General features: G+C 41.4%; 1 protein-coding gene across 1 annotated transcript in view; it reads left to right on the plus strand.

The window, feature by feature from the left end:
* The window catches only part of fbln1 (fibulin 1), a 34,466-nt gene extending 21,754 nt beyond the window's left edge, over positions 1 to 12,712 (plus strand). Inside the window, exons 15-17 of the mRNA XM_020660854.3 lie at positions 141 to 286; positions 1,630 to 1,770; positions 12,052 to 12,712. Coding sequence (XP_020516510.2) covers positions 141 to 286; positions 1,630 to 1,770; positions 12,052 to 12,191 — 427 coding nt within the window. The 3' untranslated portion in view covers positions 12,192 to 12,712. The remainder of the gene's footprint in view (positions 1 to 140; positions 287 to 1,629; positions 1,771 to 12,051) is intronic.
* Positions 12,713 to 15,926: the final 3,214 nt, after the last annotated feature.

The raw sequence follows: 15,926 nt of genomic DNA on the forward strand, positions 1-15,926 counted from the left end.
GGGGTGCTCTTAAGGATGTTTTGAAAACTAAAAGGTGGTTGACTCTTTGGTCTTTATGCAGACATTTACTAGAGGTCAGAGGCCATGTGTTTGTTTTTTCCTTTTTTTTTGTGGGTGTGTATGTTTGTTCTCTCCTTTAGAGTGACGAGGCTTGAACGCTCTGACACCATCCGCTGTATAAAGACCTGTCAGCCAAATGACGTCGCCTGTGTTCTGAACCCCACGCACTCTATCTCCCACACCTTCATCTCCCTGCCCACCTCCAGAGAGTTCCTCAGGCCAGAGGGTAAGAAGGAGACTTTTTTCTGTTCTTAAGGTTTGGAGTAATCCAGTTAGGCAAACATGCTGCAAAAGTGTAACAAAAAAAAAAAAAAGGAGGACAAAATGAACCCAAGTTTCATTGCAGGAACTTTCCTGAGGACGAATAAAGGCTTTAAAGAAGGGTTTATCATTTGGGAAATATGGATTTTCCATTTTCTGCCAAAAAAATAGTTAAGAAGGGGCACCAGCTAACCTAGCGGTTATGATGCATGCCCCATGTACAGAGGATGTAGCCCTCGTTGCAGCGGCCGTGGGTTCGAATCCGCCTTGATCCTTTGCTGTATGTCACCCCCAACTCTCTCCTCCCAACATTTCCTGTCTTTCTTCAGCCGTCCTATCTAATAAAATCAGTTTTTAGAGAGGAAGCTAATTTTTCCCCCTCCAAAATGTTGAGTTTAAGAATAAAATATGCTTTATTTGTGTCTTTGTCTTGCATGTGCAAAAATGACATTTAAACAACAACGTATTCCTCATAAAACAGACACAGTAGAGCTACATCAAAAGAGAGCACCAGGTTATCAATGGTAAAACATGATTGAAGGACAGTCGCAGGCAGTGGGTCACAGCCAGCAGCTTGCCCTGGAAGCTTTAAAAACCAAGCCTTAAAACAACCGATCATCTTTTTCTTTGTGTCCTACTTTTCTACATTTTAACTATCCCTCAAAACACAGAATTTGTGGCTTCGAGTACTGATAGAACATCGTGTTACATTCTTTGGAAACAAGTTTGAAAACAACATGCTATCTTGTGTTTTCCTAGTGTCAGTGTGTTCCTCCTCCTTTTTTTTCTCTTTAGCTCGACTCTATCTCTCCCTAAATCGCCAAGCTCCCATCAAATGTGTTTCCCTGCAGTTGTCAGAATCCATACTTCTCCCTCTGACCCCAGAATTAACTCTTCCATGATGTCCTCCATGCAGTCAGAGAGTAAGTTCCATGCTGCTTGGTAATCACTCGCAAAAAAGTGACAGCTGACAAGCATCTATTGGCCGGAGTGTAGACCATGTTTCAGACACACTCTTGCTCAACGTCATGGGAAGTTTAGCTCATTTCTCGTAAGCTCTGACAATGGGTGCAAAGAACCCAAGGCCCTTCAGCCAAACTCCATTGAAAAGCCTCAACCTTCATGTGACCCTCTCAGTGTACAACAAACACACACTTTTCCATTTCCCTTTTTATTGCCTTTGTCTTAAAAAGGAAAAAAAAAAGAAGGAGAAAAGAAAGAGTTGGTACTAGCTAAGCGGCAATCCCAGTGTGACCATAGAGCTTCATGCTACTAAAGCTTTTGTGTCTCCTTGTTATCTTCCAACAGAGATTGTCTTCCTGAGAACGACGGTGCCGGCTTACGGGTCCTATCACTTAGGAAGCTACGACGTCAAGTTTGAGATCCTGGAGGGCAACGTGGAGAACGCCTTCGACATCTTAAAGCGGGTGGAGAATGGAATGTATGTGGGTGAGTACGGAGATTTAACTTTGCTGTGAAGTCTGGATGAAACAAGCTAGTGCAAACATTAGCAACAAAAGCAGCTTTAACAGGCAGCCTGACAGGCTCCTTGACTGGAAATTGCATTTTTTTTTTTTTTTTTTTAACAAAAGAGGATTTTTTTCCTTTCCAATCCTCATTTTGAAATACATACGTGTTTTTTTTATTTTTTTTATTGCAAATCAAATTCACATGTGCACACTGAGAAGGGACACAGAGAAATCTCCCCCTGAGGAATGTCTGGATGCCCTGACTAAACTACATCTGCTAGTTACAGCCTGCTACAGTCTGTGCAGTCTGGTGGCATCATGTAGCTGTCATCGTCTTCATGGGGGTATCTCAGCGTCTGTGTCTCTACAAGGTTGTCCTCTGAGTGGCTCTTCTAGACAGGCGCAGGCCTGTTTCTGTCCAACCAAATATTTGGCATCGATTTTTACAGTCTTGTGGTCAGACAAAGCAGAATTTAATTCACTTATCTATGGCTATGCATATCCAGAGCAGATCGTTACTCTCCACAATAACTTAGTGTGGTCTGAATGAACAGTAATGGAGTGTATAAACCAGCAATTGGTATTCACATGCACATTTGCATGATTGATTACTTTTGACAAGCATAGCATTCATCATAACTACCTGTTCAGCCACGGATAGAGTGCAAAAAAAGAAGCTCTGGAGTAGCTCTCAAGTCGTAGCAGCAGATACCACCTACAGTGGTGTGTAACATCAACCCATTCTTGGGTGGAAGCCCTTCCCATCCTTTAGTCTGGGGGTGACCCAGGGCTGTCCTGTCGGAGAGCTGATCTGAGCCTCAGCTTTTTGTGGATGAGGTTGTTGGGTCCATCTAGGTGTTTTTTTTGTTTTAGTTACGTGCAGAGATGCAGGCAGGGTGGTAGTGGAAGGACAGCATCTGCTTCTTCTTCTTCTCTCGCTGATGGATGAAGGGATGGCCCATTGGTATGCACATCTGTCTTTACAGAATGAGATGAAGAGGAGGGAGGAGGAGAAAGTGTGACTGTCGCTGGTTCAGGCTGGATTGTGGGTGCACGCAAGTGTTGTACACTTGTGCAGAAACAGATGTATTCTCATCAGATGTACCAACATTCTGACAAAGCAATGAGAGAAAAAAAAGCAATAATTGACCAAATTTACAGTTACGTAAAGCGGTTGAAATTATATTATACTGTCCTGTAATAGTTTGTTTTAGTTGGAACAGCCTGCATTAGAGATAAGCCTTATTTTGTAACATTTCATTGACTGTGTGTGTCTTTATGTGTGTATAAAAAGGATTTAGGAGAAATTCCCTGTTTATAGTGTTGCTTGTTTGCAAGGGCAAGTGTGTGTGTGTGTGTGTGTGTGTGTGTGTGTGTGTGTGTGTGTGTGTGTGTGTGTGTGTGTGTGTGTGTGTGTGTGTGTGTGTGTGTGTGTGTGTGTGTGTGTGTGTGTGTGTGTGTGTGTGTGTGTGTGTGTGTGTGTGTGTGCAAAAGGAGAGAGAATAAAATTCCAGAGAGAGAAAGACAAAGAGAGAAATTGTGATTCAATGAGAGAGGAAAGAGAGAGAAAGAGAAATATGTGCAGAAGTAATCCTGGGTGCTTTGCTTCATGTGGTTAAATGTATTGTTCCATTTCCCCATGCTAGGCCTCAGTGTCTCGCCGAGCATTAGAGCACTTAAACCGACGACCACATGAAAGGCGTGTTTGTGAGGAGCCACTTCTCTCTCAAACCCGTTTGATGGATGCTTATTGGATGCAGCTCTTGCATGTTAGCACCAGTTTCCCCATCACATATTCAAATTGAAGCCCTGTGCACTGGAGCCTTTCGGTCACCGCCTGCACGCCGTGAAGTGTGGCGTCCACGGTGCAATGAAGGCCCTCTTGGTTTGGTTTTATTTAGTGGGCCGTGCTGCTGGTGCCTTGGCCCGCAGATGCTGCTGTTGCGTAACCATTGTATGAAGCCCGCTGACGTGTCACTTAAGGAAGCTTAGTTTCCAGTATCTCCAGTGTCTCCAACAGTGGTATTACAGCTTGGTGGGATGTGAGGAGAAGCAGACTTTGAGGCTCCACTAATGAACAAGTGCGTGTACTCGTGCAAACTTTGGTCCATTGTTTTTGGCCCCCTTTCGTGTTTTCGAAAGGGACAAAGGAGGCAATTAGCAATCCCAAGAATCTGTTGCTAAAATGAAAAATGTAATCTTAAAAGGTTTGATCGGCTGACGCTCTTTTCCGTTCTGCTCACTTATGCCGTTTTAAACACCGTCTGTTGCGCACACAATCATGCAGTGTCTTTATAGACTTATGCAAATGCACAGAGAGGCTGACAGTACACCAAATTGTGTAAGAACCGCATCAGTCTTTCCTAGTTCAGGTCATCCATCACTGGCTTTCCCAGCACTATCGCATCTGGAAGACAACCCTGACAGCCCTTACGCATCTGTTCAAACACAACCATTCCTTTAGCACTCGGGAAACACAATCAGAACTGACTAACATTTACAGATTCTCGTGACAACAACAGTAGGACTTGGGCGACCACACAAAATCCCTGCAGTTGTGTAGACACCAAAGTTGTCTTTATCATCCTTGCAACAAAGACAACACACATATCACACACAAAATCAGAAACACAAACAGTGAAGGCATTACTCATGCTTACGCTGTCATCCACTTCTGATTGGCGACAGGTTGTTTTGGATTGGGTTGATAATGGGATGATTGATTCTGGCAGTCAGCAGGTGGATGGATGAATCCTCCCTTCGAAAACACTGGAGAACAGTGTGGTCTCTACGGGAAGCGCGGGGTTGAGTCCGAGGCTGAGTCTCTCACCTCTGACAAAATGCTGCTGCGTCTCCTGTTTTCTAATCTATCAGAAACATACATCATTGTGGGGATCAATATTGTTTTTAAAAACTCTCGGTAAAGGTTTCATGGGCTAGTGAAGCATTTTTTAACATTCATGTAACAAGGTCAGCGTTCTGAGCATTCGTGTTTTCTTTCAGCTTTGCTTGAACCTTTACAAAGTACTGGTTTAAAAATATTTTATATGTATGGAAAAGACATGACTGACAAACCACTTATCCAATATTGAAGAAACCTCTCATCTTAATTGTGCCCTAATGCCCTGCACTGATTTGTTACATTACCTACCACATGGCCCTTACAAGGTAAATTGTAAATGGACTTGAACTTGTGTAGCGCTTTTCTAGTCTTCTGACTACTCAAAGTGCTTTTATATTACAGGTCACACCAACCCATTCACACACTGATCGCAGGGGCTGCTATGTAAAGTGTCCATCAGTGTTAACTAATCCAATCAGACACATTCATACAGTACACAGCCCAAGGACACATAGGACATGTTGCTGCAGGAGCTGGGGATCAAACCCCTGACTCTACCACTGGCCCACAGCCGCTCTTAGTGGCCAGCAATGCACTGAATGTTGTGCACGGAATGAAGCCACTCCATATTCTTTTCTATTTGCATTTTTCTTTACCACTCATTGATACTTTGTTTAAGTCAAATTACCTGAAGCATTGATATAAAGGCAAAAACTCTCATTATAGCAGCAGACACTGTTGCTTATGCAACACTTTACCACGTCCTGTAAAATCATGTTTTCCCCTCCATGAACACCACCACAGCCCCCCCAGTCTGACTGGGAAAGCCTCGTGCTGTGTGGTGCATATGAGAACAAGTCAGGGAAGATTTCAGGGGCAGCCTGTCCTGAAATTTCCTCGAAATTTTCTGGAGTACATGTGTGGAAAAAAGGCTTCAGCCTCTATTTCCTTCATGGCTTTTCCAGACTTTAAAAAATGGTCATTGTGCCTGATAGCTGATGGTTCTGAGATTGGTTGAGGAGTATCAATGTGAAAAAATAAAACTACAATTAAATCAGCAGTCAAACATGATGAACCATCTCTTGACTTTATGACTTGTAATGGGTTATGGTATGTCTTGGAAGGATTCCAATGTGCCATAAATCCCCCCTTTTGTTGCAGGAAATATACCCATTATGTCGTTTTTATTTTAGTATTATTTAATAGCAACATATAATACATCCTGTATTCGTGAATTACACCCATCCTCTGGTGAATTCGTAAATCTGAGACACTGCAGCTAAATTCCATTCATTTTTTAAATGCAGGTGGAAATATGCCTTTGCGGTTTATATCCTATGCAGAGACTAAACTCTTTTTGAATTACCATGGGTACAGGGCTGGCAGCCAGTGAGCCAGACAGAAAGATGAATGGAGGAGGAAGTTTGTCTCTGTGCAGGTAGTCAGTGCAGCCGTCCACAGATGCTGGAGGAATGTGAGCGGACTGTGTGAGACATGACTTCTTCAGAGTCGGTGCAGCTTGTGGCTCTGGCTTGTGGCTGTGCTGCTGAGGAGCTGAAGACAGCAGTGGAGATAAGCAGACAACTAGCACCTCAAGTTTGAGCCGCTGTCGTTGGGATGAATCATGACATTGGCAGCGGCTGGCCCACCAGAGAGCGCCAAACCCATGAGGACTCTGAACAGTACAGCTAATCAAAACAGGATCCCCATAGTCACACACACACACACACACACACACACACACACACACACACACACACACACACACACACACACACACACACACACACACACACACACACACACACACACACACACAAACTCCCCTCGGGTGGTCCCCTATCGATGTACTGATGAAGAGATAGTGATTCAGATATTTCACGCTCCCAGAGACATACCACAGTCCAAAACACACTGGTATGTACACACAGAGCATAATTCCTTGCAATAAAACTGTCTCAATAACTCACAAGTTATACTTATCTCCCTTGGTTTGGTTGTTCCATTCATTCTCTGCTGTCTGGCCCTGTGATTTTTAGAAAATGTAACTTTGTTTAAGTAATAGCTCAAAATTAGTGAGTTTGTTTTATCCATGTTCATGTAGGAACTTGCCAAAAGAGATAGCTAAGTACTTAAACAACTTACTGAGAAACTCATTCCATGTATTTTATATATATAGCATGAATATAAGTCAGATCCTGATATGCAACTGCAAACATAGCAGATGTTTCCTGCCGAATCTTTCATTTGTTTTCAAGTTTATTTTCTGCTTCCTGGTTATTGGTCTTAGCCTTTGAAAGGTCACTTGTATTGCAGCGAAAAGGTTGTGGCGAAGATAATAGTGCATGTTATATCATCTCAGCTGCATAGGCCCACAACTACTAAAACAGAAAGTCCAAGAAAAGAAACGTCCAATGCCCCACTACTATTTAATGATGTCAGTGCCCAGTGAATGACACTGTCCAACAATGACCCATTGGCAAATAGAGAGATCTGTAACTAGATATGGCTCAGCTGTGACCTTCATATATCAAGCAACCAATGCGGATCTTTTGGAGCAGGGGTGGGCATAGCTTCAGACCTTTCTTTGGAGTGTTCAGAGTTGTGTTTGGGTAGTCTGACCTGACTGGACATCATTAGACCAGTGACCAATGACCAAGCCAAATCGTCATCAAAATCAAGCCAGTCATTTGAAGGGATTATATAGTAACAACGCAGACAGATAATCAGAACTTAAATTGTTTGCTTTGCTAATAGGGTAACAAGGGAGCTAGTTAGCCATTTCTTGGCACATCTCTTAGCTTTTATGGACTTTTTGGAGAAAAAGTTCCATGCAGTAAGTAAAGAACCCTTGAAAAAGAAAGTGCAGCCATACTCAGGCAAGCATCAGTGATATGACTAGATTCAAAACAAAACACATTTATAGGCATAATGATGCTGCAGAATGCCCTCCAGTACCGTCTTTGCAAAACTGCAACTTTGTACACCACCTGGACACTCTCCAGTGGTTTCACTGCAGTGAGCATGCGTAGCGCCACAACCAGTGTGTCATTATGCAATACTGTGGTGAGGCCAATGCATATTTTTCATTTGTCTCTGGTGTTAAACCCGTTCATTTTGGATTTTGTCATACACTTCCTCGATGAGTTGTAGAAACCAGAAAACCCTGAAATTGTACTGTTTACATGTAACCCTTCAATATTGCAGCCCCCATAGCCATGAAGGATGACAAATGCCTCCTGGCATTGGCTTTGGACTTTGTTTTGTGGCAGTGTCTCTGCTACCAGCATGCATTTATTTAAGGCTATTTTCTACTTAAAGGGCTACTTTATGGTGTGGCAGCATGTTTTTGGAGAACAGACAGATTATACAGCTGTTTGTTTGATGGTTGCCGTTCAGGCCAACGTAGTCACATTTGCAGATACCTCAGTGGGATGGAAAGACGCCACAAACCTTTCCAGCTCAACAACTGGATCTCCTGAGCGGGTACTACAGGCCCCTGAATGGCATGACCTTGCAACCCAGACACAGGGCAAACTGTCAGCTATAGGGTTTTTGGAAACTTCCCCGTGTTTATTTATTTGAATCTCAGGTGGTATGGCAGCCAATCAAAGTATACCTGTTGTGTTGCTGTTGGCTTTTTGCCTCACATCCCAGATGAAAAAGTTAAAGATGAGTTTGCGGGTTGTGGTTTCACCTCAGGTTCACTGTGAGTATGTAGAGGCCCAGCTGTTAGCTGATGCTTTCCCCTCATTCAGTACCACTGTGCTTTTGATGAGAGGCTTACGGAAACATAGAGTCATCATGACACACACACACACACACACACACACACACACACACACACACACACACACACACTGACTTCAGTATCAACCTCCATTGTGCAGATTTGAGCAAATGAGCCCACATCATAATAACATAATTGGCTTTCTCGCCCTCAAGGCTGAGCAAAAAAAAAGGCTGAAAGTTAAATAAAACATGTTTAGACATTTGATGTGCTTCTTACTCTGTCACTAAATCACAGTAACCATGATACACCTCAAATGTGAAGATAGACTCCTTGGTTTGCCTAAATGTATGAAATGTAAGGAAATGTGTACACAGTTTCAAATCATCAAATCAAGTGTGAAGTGACTTTCAATAAAACTACATTTTTGTAAATAACACACTGAAGGAAGAACTGGATGATTTATTTTTTTCTATTTATTAACAGTCTCACCAGCCTATTGTCGCTTACTCAAGACAACAAGGTTTCATTCATCAAATCCGAAATGACAAACAAAGCGATAAGATAAACTCTTGGTAACGATGCAGCATGCCATGTAAGTTTAAAAAAACAGCTTGCTTTCAATTCACACCCGATGCAATCTTTTTGGACACACCATAAACTTAGGCTCCACTCCATGTTCCGTGATACATGCTTGTGTTACCAGGTGTGAAAATGAATACAAATAAATAAAAAAACACGTTATGCCTCCAACAAAGAGTAAGCTTGAATGAAATTGAAGTATTTGGTGGAGCAATCGGGAACTGTAACAGAATTTGTGTTCCTCAGAGAATAGTATTTCTCTCTGTATGTGCTAATTTGACCTCAAACAAATTTACAAAACACTAATTAGCCGCAAACACATTCCACATATTGCACTATTTAGTTGTACCAAATACTTAAACACTTAAGACACACAGTTTGTCCGAACTTTTATCATATATTTATGCGGTAAAATTGTTTTGCTTCTTTTCATTGAAACAAAATCGTTAACATTGTCAGTGGAAAAAGTTGACCTTAGTTGATCCTCATTACCGAGTGTTTGGTCCTCATTAGACACAGTCCACACTTCCTGCAATTTAAACAGCCTTAATGTGGACTGAAGCCCATCTGTCTTTGCGGTGGTCCATATTGGGCTCATAATGACATCTTACTCATCCTTACTGTGCGCTTGCTCAACCCAGCGCAGAAGCTTTTTAACAGAGTTCTTTGGTTCAAGAACATGAAAAAAAATCCATGAACCTTCTGAACTCATTTTGAGTTTGCTCCTGTCAACTATTGTCAGTTGCGTGCCATCTCAATTGGGGTATGTCTGAGAATAATTTTCAGGCTCAAAATGTAATCTCTTTTTCCATGTTGATGATTCTTATATATTGCTGTTGTTGGGTTGAAGCAAAGGTCAGCCCATTCTGATGGTGCTGACGCTTCGGAAACAGTCAAATCTGAGCCCTGCTCCCCTCCATGTATAGTCACTATGCAACAGAGTACCAAAACACCAAAACAAGGGGGCAACCCTGGTAGAAATGGGCCCCATCCCACACTCCTCCAAGTGCTTATCGCCAGAATCTACTGGAATCTGTTGAGCGCCCACAGATTCTTAAAGGGATGGTAGAGCAGAAGAAAGCGACAGAAAGAGAGAGGGTATGAGCTCCCATTGCTCGGCACTCCCTGAGTTAAAGATGGATTCCTGGAGGAATGCCTCCATGGCTGAATCGCGTGACTGCGACTGCTCCCCTCCATCAAACACATGGGACTCATTTACCCTTGTGGGCCGTAGTGATGGTGCCACAAACACCAGCCCCCCCTCAGCAAGGGAAGAGAGGGGAGGAAGAGAAGGAATGAGTGGGTGGAGGGATCTTCAGTCACACAATGCCAGGGTCCCAAAGGACGTGGCGGATGGCGCATAAAGGATCATCATTTGTCCTGTGGTGAACAACAACCAAAAGGGTTTTACTGCTTTGTTCGAGGACCACAGAGGGGAGTGTCATAATTCAGATCGATGGAAGCAGTGATTTGTCGTCATTTTAATCCATGATGAGTCATCATACAAAATACTTCAACACATCACTGACTCATTGACGATTAAGAGAAACCAGAAGGTCTCCATGAGAAGAATTAGGAGTGTTAAAGGTGTGATAGGAGGACAGTGGAGTGATTTTTCAGCCTGACTGAACTTTGGGGATGGCTGTTCAAACAGGCCAGAGCTGAAATGTCACCAGCTCTCGGCAGAGAAAAGGCCCACTGACAGCCTGTATAAACACATTTTTTCTCTCTCTCCCTGTAATCTCATGTTCACTTAAAAAGAGCCCCCAATGGATTCCATGGGCATTAAGTAATGCTCTGTCGCTGTATGTTTATTCTCCCATCTGTTTTTAACATGATGGAGGGTCTCCTGTTCATGGATACTTTTAAAGTTGGAAACACGGAGTAAACAAATTCAGATTGTCATGAAAAGTTCTTACATCACTGGACTTTTGTTTAGTTGTCAACAGCTCAGTTCAATTGTCATTTTTTTGGCTTTCGTATGACTGTTGTTGTAGAGGTCAAGTGAATAGACCAGGAAACTGGGGTGAGAGAGTGGGGAGTGACATGCAACAAAGTGCCAAGGGTCGGAATCAATCCGGCCACCTGCTTTGAGGACTAAGCTAATACTAAGCACATCTGAACACAGGCGTTTTTGTTAGTAAGTGATGTTAGCATTACTAGAGTCCGTCGACCATTTTTTGTTCCCTTTTAATCACAGCAACCACCAAGTGTTACCTTAACAGGTCATTTAGTTTATGGGTCAGTTTTCTTTCAACCAAAGACATAGTCTTATTAAAACTGCCTTGTATAAACCAACTAGCAAAAGAAGCAGATTGAAATCTTTGCATCTCAAGTTGTGTTGACTCAGTCCAAGTAGTGATAAAAACTCTAAAGAGTCTTGAATCTAGGTAACCCTTGTTGCTTGATACATATTTAAAACAGACGAATGAAGGCCCTACAGCTTAAAAATGTGCTTTGGTCTTACAGCACAAAGTGCAAGTTGGTATCCAACCAATAAAGACAGCTGCATTGAGTAAAACTGAAATGAATAAAATCTAATGATTTGTCAGATGTTCCTGAGACACTCTATTAACAAATGCATGTCTGGTTAACACAGCCTGTGACCAGACATATTGTTTTTGAAAAGACACATTGAAGGCAAATGTATTTTTCCAATCCTCGTATTATCATATTTTTTCAAGAGCACAAACACAATTTTATTGGCCTCAACTGTATCGTGGTGTCAGTGATTTTTTAGCACTCAAACCAAAACTATCTACATTTCTTGGTACCGTTAAGGGAAAACAGAGACAATAGTTTGGTTGTTCTTGACCAACATAGTCATACAAACATTCAAACCTTCACAATATAATCCGAATAAACAAGCACAAAGACAGTTGTATGTTCAATGAAAACTTCATAACAGTCTTTCTTTTAGATAAATTTGATTCTGTAAAAAAGTGACAAAATTGATATTGTTGGTAGTGAAATCAACAAAACACTACAAAGAAAGTTTATCCCCAATGCTTAAAAAAAAGTTAGGACAATCATTGTATCATAAAGCCCAAGTTATTCCCCTCATTTCCTCTGCTATCTGATGTAATTTTTCTCCTTTCTGTCTCCAGGTGTTGTTCGCCAGGTGAAGCCTTTGATTGGTCCGGTAACTACAGTGCTCAAACTCTCCATGCGGAACCTGACAACTCAGGGGGACTCCGGCCAGAACATTGTCAATGTTCATGTTTTTGTCTCTGAGTTCTGGTTCTGAGAAGAGGATTCAAAATTGTACAACCTTTATTGAGACATACATTGTCAACGCTGTGCACATTGTTTTTTGCTATAGCCATGCATAGATCAGTGTTAAGGTTTTAATGTTATGTTTTATCACTTCTGACAGTTTCTGACATGAAAGGCTACACACTGCTTCTGATGAAAGGTTGTGATGTTTTGACAAGCTCAGCCAGAAGTTCACTTCTGTGTTGCATCTGGAAGTATGGAGCTCAATATGGGAAGCTTTATCTTATAATAAATTGAGGCTTCCATAACATATTTAAACCGACAGTGCATGCATTTAGAAAGGATATGATGATTTATTTCGATAATATTCATTTAAAAAAACATTTTAAGCCTTTGTTTTGTAACATTCACTTTTCCTTTCTTACTGTATGCATTAAATGAGGTATTTTTTTCTATGGATAAACGCTATTTTATTTACTGTACTTGTATTTTGTATTTCCTTGAAAAGATTAATGTGTACATTATTTTTAAATAAATATACACTTATGGGTTTATGGAGTTAATAAATAAACATATTCCACTTGCAATGCCACTTACAGAAAAAAATACACATATTTTCTGAAATTATTTTCTTTTCTTTTTTTCCAGCTAAAATATATTGATACACAAAATACTTGACACACATTAGTCCACGAAAAATACCGAGCTGTGGAATAAAAATGTAATTGCATATTTTTTGCGTAATGACGCCATGACGTCCCTGGAACGCCAGTGATGATTACCTTTGACCTAGCCTCGTTCTGCATTTTGATTGGTTTGTTTGAGTTGCATGTCAGGGATAACACAAACATATGCAATTCTACTAGCTTCTTGTATTGGAGTTAAAACAAGTGTCAAGTTTTTTTTAAACTCAAGAAGTTTGGGCGTTCAAGTGTGTTAAAGCTAACCAGCTCATAATTAGCAGCGTTACCTTTTTTTTTTTGCCTCTGAAAACTTAGGAGAGTGCGCAAGTCCGTATGTACGTTGCACAAACTTCTGACGGTATTCATGCTAACATGGTGGAGGACATTGGACGGAGGATAATGAGGAGGATGACGAGGAAGATTGTTGTCGGACCGGGCTGCGTTAATACTATAAGTTAGCATTTTGTGCTGAAAGTAAGCTACTGTTGTCATGTGCTGTGTGTCTATGATTAATATTAGCTACCGCAGCTGTTAGCTATTGCACAGGTGTATCTCTTTTCCTATTATGAAATCAGTAGGCTATAAAGATGCTCAACTCTAGAAATCCTGCAGTCAGTATGGTGACAGCTGAATGACTTTGTAAATCCACAGATGCTCACTGTGGTGCCTTGCTGCTAACAAGGAGTCCCTGAAAAACTGAGTGTGTGTGGGGGGGTGTGTTGTAAAAACCGTATAGAGTAACCTCAAAATGTGTGCACCACATCTGCCAATTAAAACACCAAATCATAACATTTCATAGAGTCTTAATTTTTATCAACTGTTCACTATAGGGAAAAATAACAGTTGTTTTAACTGTTTTTATTGAACTTTTGCCTATATGATAACCTACATTTTCTTTTATTTCATTAGTATCAAACAGTCATAACCCAGTGACAGGAAACTTTATTTAAAAATGTCAATATTAGCCAACAAACAAAGACATAACTATAACTACAGAACTATCTCTGCCAGTTTACTTAATTCATTCATGGCGGTCAGTTTTCCATGGTGACATCTTATGTGTATTTTGCTCCCAATGATAGGCTATCTGTTGAAGGGCAGTAACATTTTATTTTAACAGCTTGTCCTCAGAATGCCCTCAGTTAAGTTAGGATACACATAAGCTTCTACTCAAGATATACTCACTGTGCGTGCATGTTGACTATGGGTTTCATTCATGGTCTTTTTTGGCTTTTTGGGAGTTTGGGGGTAGGATTTTCAGGAAATCCTCTTTTGTCGAATGACTAAAGAAGGGGGGCAAGGTGGCAGTAGTAGTTAAAGACCATGGGCATGGATAGCAGCAACCACATTCCTAATTAGATTTATCAGTGAACCAGAAATCCTCTCTCCATCAAACATGGGGGGGAGGGGAATCTGACAGAAAGTGAGCTGAACACATGTCAGTAAAGGTCTTAACTATGAGACTCTAATCATCACTGTGCCTGGGCAGAGCCAAAGCCTCCCAACTCTTCAAAGACAATGGAGGAGGAGGCGCATACATCAGGATTTCAAGTCGTCTGCTGTGATGGATTTTAAGGCTCTACTGAAGGGGGATATCCTCTTCAGCGGAAATAGAGGCCAGCAGGTCATCCTTGTGGTCGACATGAAAAGAGGGAAGAAATGCTTTGTGTGTGTGTGTGTGCTTGGAAGTTTGTGTGTATGCATGTGTGTGTGTGTGTGTGTGTGTGTGTTTGTTAGCTTAGGAGCCCTAAAACCACACAGTTTCAGTCAAAGTTTTATAGGTTATGTTTTCCAAGACCTTTCATACAACTGACTTACTTTATGCTTATTAAAAGTAAATAACCAAAATTATGTGATAATATAAACTACTAGAAATGGCCAAGAAAAGAGGTGAATTATGTATTTTTTCCCAATTCACAAGGATTTAATGGTAATTCATAAAGGAAGTAAACACAATGACGCCAAGATCTTGGTACAATTATAGATTGTTCTTTTTTATGCTTAAAAAGTGTCAGTTTTTATCCATCTACAGGACGAAAAACCAAGTTATTCTATAAAGAGCTGTACACATCTTTAAGAAGAATTAAGGCCACATCCCTTTGTACAAGAACTAGGCAAAAACATTTTGTTGACTCTTTCTTTATCAGTTGCTCAATCACGCTGTAGTCAAGAAATACTTTTAAACAAAATTGGCTGTGAACAACAATGTGAAACAAGGCTTGGAATTTTGCTCCATACCAAAACTGAAACACATTGTCAGGACAAAAAGAGCTGAAAAAGAGCACTAAAAAGCCATACAGGCAGACAATGTGGTAGGACGTTACGCAGGAAAGGCCTGGCTGCCTTCTGAATCTGGACAGTTAGAAAAGCTAGGGCAGCAGTCCCTAGCAGCGTTACCAAACCACATACATGTGTGGGGACAAATGAGCAAATGTCTTCTGCCAGATTGTCCATCTGAAAGCCAAGAGGGAGCTGCTTGCACTGGAAGGCGATTGTATGACTAAGCCGAGTGGGCTTGATGAGTCGACGTAATGGCAGTGGAGCAGACCTGTGTGTGTCTGCACTGTTTGTTTGTGTACACTACTGTGGCACAATAGTGGTCAAGCCTCTCAATACAAGTGGTCATGGCGGTGTCTGGCCCAGAGTAGACGAGGTATGGGTCTGATGAGAGTCTAGCCCAGGGCTTGCCGAGGCAGACTGATCCAGACAGAGACCAGAGGACCTCCGAAAGGCACGTGCTCGGCCGACTCCTGGTCTCACCCACTCTTTTTCCTGGCGTCCTACCCCAGCTCCCACCGCAACACATGTTATAGGATATAAGTGAGTTCTTTTAATAAATTTGGGGGTATTTATTTTTTTCCTCTATTTTACAAACCACTGTTTCTCATTACCATAAACACAGAAATGTTTCTTTTTAGATGGGCAATACCAGCTTAGTGTGGTTTTGCTCTCGTCTGCATGAGATACTCTTATTTGCTGTTCATTTCATGTTCACAAAGATAATAGATTAACTTATTTTTATGTATGATGTGTTGATACGCTTTTTTTCTAGATGCCTTTTTCTTTAAATTTGGCTTCTGTGC

Source organism: Labrus bergylta, chromosome 7, assembly GCF_963930695.1.
Source record: "Labrus bergylta chromosome 7, fLabBer1.1, whole genome shotgun sequence".
Taxonomy (NCBI): domain Eukaryota; kingdom Metazoa; phylum Chordata; class Actinopteri; order Labriformes; family Labridae; genus Labrus; species Labrus bergylta.